This window comes from Diabrotica virgifera, chromosome 1 (genome assembly GCF_917563875.1).
Source record: "Diabrotica virgifera virgifera chromosome 1, PGI_DIABVI_V3a".
Lineage (NCBI taxonomy): Eukaryota > Metazoa > Arthropoda > Insecta > Coleoptera > Chrysomelidae > Diabrotica > Diabrotica virgifera.
In genome coordinates, this window is record NC_065443.1 from 74,427,753 (window position 1) to 74,431,136 (window position 3,384).

The 3,384-nt window shown below is 36.2% G+C and overlaps 1 protein-coding gene across 1 annotated transcript; it reads left to right on the forward strand.

Annotated features, from left to right (window-relative positions):
* The first annotated feature begins 300 nt into the window (after positions 1-300).
* Positions 301-2,617, forward strand: LOC126891004 (uncharacterized). Its single transcript, XM_050660186.1, has 2 exons — positions 301-697; positions 2,397-2,617. The coding sequence occupies exons 1-2, from the start codon at positions 301-303 to the stop codon at positions 2,615-2,617; spliced, it is 618 nt and encodes a 205-aa protein (XP_050516143.1).
* The last annotated feature ends 767 nt before the right edge of the window (positions 2,618-3,384 follow it).

Sequence of the window (3,384 nt, forward strand, 5' to 3'; positions counted from 1 at the left end):
TATACATACTCTATGTATTTGACAGTATTGATAATAGAAGTAAGGTAATGTCAGAAAATTATAAAATAATGTCCGTCAAGTTTCCTATTGTCCTGTAATTAAGAATAAATTTATAATCGTTGATGGTCATTTAGTTAGCTAGTTAGCTCACCTAACTCATTTTATAACAGGTTACGGGCCCAATTCACGTGAACTGTGAACAGGTGAAAAAATATGGCGACCAGCAATAACGATTATAAAATTCAAGTCGATAAACTGGAGGATCCTGAAGACTGAGCAAAATGGAAATGGCACGTTTCGATGTTATTACGAGCGTATGCATTTGAAGACATTGTGATCGGTACGTGTAGGTGTCCTGAGGTTGCTGGAAATTCAACTCCATTGGAGAAGCATCAACAATGGTTAAAAGACGATGCAAAAGCGGCAAGTTTGTTAGCAGGTACGCTAGGAAAAACTGTTGCCGAGCTGGTGTTGACATGTACTCATGCTAGTGAAATATGGGACAAATTACGTGCGCGATTTGAACGTAGCAGTACGCAACGGTTAAACATGTTAATTGAAGCCTTTTTTAGAGTCCAACGTGATGAAAAAGAAGATATTAGCACACATGTTGCGAAGTTGCAGAAACTGTTTGTAGATTTGAATGATGAATTGCAGAAGCATGATGAAAATGTTTTATCCGAAAGAATGTTAAATGGTCAGATCTTATCAAGTTTGGGTAAGGACTTTGATAATTTCAAAGATTTGTGGGACACGATACCATCAAAGAATCAAACTTTGAATTTATTGATTGAGAAATTGTGTGCCATTGAATTACGTGACCAAAGTACCATATAATCTTTTGCGTTTGTTGCACGCACTAGCCCGACAGAAAAATACAAACAGAGCCAAAGTACAGCTACTACAAAGTCAAAGAAAAATGTACATCGTGCAAAAGAAAAATTTTCTTGTCACAGATGCAAGAAATTAGGCCATTGGGCGAGAGAGTGTCCATTGAAAAATCTACTAAAAATTAAGGCGAGAATAAAAGTAATGATGCTGTTTTTTTGCCTGTTGTTTTAAGTGCCTCATCTAACAATTGTTTTGAAGCTGGGAAATGGTATTGTGACAGTGGAGCCACAAATCATATCACTACAGATAAGCAATATTTCTCATCTTATACAGAGTTTGCTGAACCCGAAAAGATGTCACTTGGTAAGAAGGATGTATGTATGCTAGCCTATGGACAAGGAACGGTGAAAATTCAAACACGCCTGAATAATAAATGGAAAGATGCTAAACTGAAGAATGTTTTTTATGTTCCTGAAGCAAGCGCTCATTTGTTTTCTGTGAAAGCTGCTGCACAAAGAGGGTTCGTTACAGTACTCGACGAAAAAGGTGTAAATCTACATGATAAAAATACTCTTGAATCTGTAATGACTGGGTACTTCAGTAATGGCCTGTATGCACTTGATATACGTGTTATGAAACTGACCAATCCCATTCAAGCAAACTTAGTAGAGTCAACAGATTGTTACAAGTGTATCATGAAAGATTTAGCCATCAGCATAACCAACACGTAAAGAAGGTCTTGAAGAAAATGAATATAGACATTGATGGGTGCAAAGAAAGCTTTTGCGATGGATGTGCAATTGGAAAAATGCATAGATTGCCATTTAAAACTAAGATTAATCGGCCACAAGTTACTGGTGAGCAGATCCATGCAGATGTGAATGGACCCATGTCTATAGAATCACTAGGAAGAGCACGCTATTACGTATGTTTCAAAGATGACGTTAGTAAGTTTCGGAAAGTTTTCTTTATGAAACACAAAAGTGAAGTATGTACCTTCTTAAAAAAATTTTTAAATGAAGCAAACACAAATGGCCATGTAGTAAAGCAACTGAGATGTGATGGAGAGAGAGAGTTTGACAATAGAAAGGTATCTGAACTTCTTGCGAGTAGAGGTATAGAGCATTGTATCACTCCACCCTATACACCTCAGCAGAATGGTGTTGCTGAAAGGGAAAACCGTATCATTGTAGAGTGTGCTCGTTCCATGTTAAACCCATGCAAGTTGTCCAAAGAACTGTGGGCAGAAGCATGTAATACTGCAGTGTATCTTCTGAATCGCACAGGAAAATCATCAATTGAGAATAAAAGTCCCTGTGAATTGTGGTATGGAAAGCCAGTTGGGAGATTGAAACATTTAAGAATATTTGGCACTGAATGTTATGTTCACGTAAACAAGTATTAAGGCAGTAAATTTGATGACAAGGCCATGCATGGTTATTTAGTTGGTTACGTGACTGACAGGGATGGTTTTAGAATATGGATTCCATCTGAAAGAAGAATCATATCGAGCCACGACGTACGATTTAAACCTGAGGTTACATGCAATTTGCAAATTTTTGAAGATAAAGCCGAATCAGTGAACCAGAATCAGTCGGAATGTTTTAGTGTAAATGAAAACTCCGAAGAAGTGAAAAATGATGTCAATGAAATTGTGAAATCTAAGAATATGGAAAGTGCAGAAAGTACGACTGAAAATCAAGAAGTAAATAGAGAAGATAGAAGCGATGATGGTGTTCAAGAATCTAAGCGTTACAATATGCGTATTAGAAAGAAACCAAAATAGTTTGGCTTATCTACCTTTCACGTTGAGGGAGAGTGTTACAATATACAACGTTAAAAGTAGATGTTGCTCTATACATACTCTATGTATTTGACAGTATTGATAATAGAAGTAAGGTAATGTCAGAAAATTATAAAATAATGTCAGTCAAGTTTCCTATTGTCCTGTAATTAAGAATAAATTTATAATCATTGATGGTCATTTAGTTAGCTAGTTAGCTCACCTAACTCATTTTAAAACAAAACTGACTATCTGTCTTATTTGCTGTAGTTGTAGCATAACTCTAACTTCTCTGTCATTTAAAAATACGAGAAGACAAATATCAATGATAAATAATGTGATCACAAACAAAAACAATATACCATAGACAGATATCCATTGGATGTGAGAAGCCTGATGTCACCCAATGTTGGAAGCTACCACTCAATAACCACACTTGTGACTACTCAAGTAACCACTTGGTAAATTCAGATTCAATGAAAGATGAAAGAGGACATTGAATTAACAAAAATAGAAGAAATAATAAAAACTGAACATTTAAAAACGGCGTGGAAACAGATCTTTCTTTGTTTGCAATGCAATATCTAATGAAGTCAAAACTTCTCTCACGAGGTGCAAAAATCCAGATACGTAAGACCATAATACGATCTGCAGTCGCGTATGGAAGCGAAACATGGACACTAACAAAAAGAAAAGTAAATGAATTGCTGGTGTGGGAGCGTAAAATCCTTCGAATGATACCTATATGGCTCTTGCAGAGACAACGTGAC

Bases quoted from the DNA above. Each gene is read 5' to 3' on its own strand.
- LOC126891004 (XM_050660186.1), top strand. From the start codon at position 301: ATGTTATTACGAGCGTATGCATTTGAAGACATTGTGATCGGTACGTGT. The intron at 698-2,396 runs GTCAGATCTTAT...AAATTTTTGAAG, and splicing joins ATCCGAAAGAATGTTAAATG to ATAAAGCCGAATCAGTGAAC.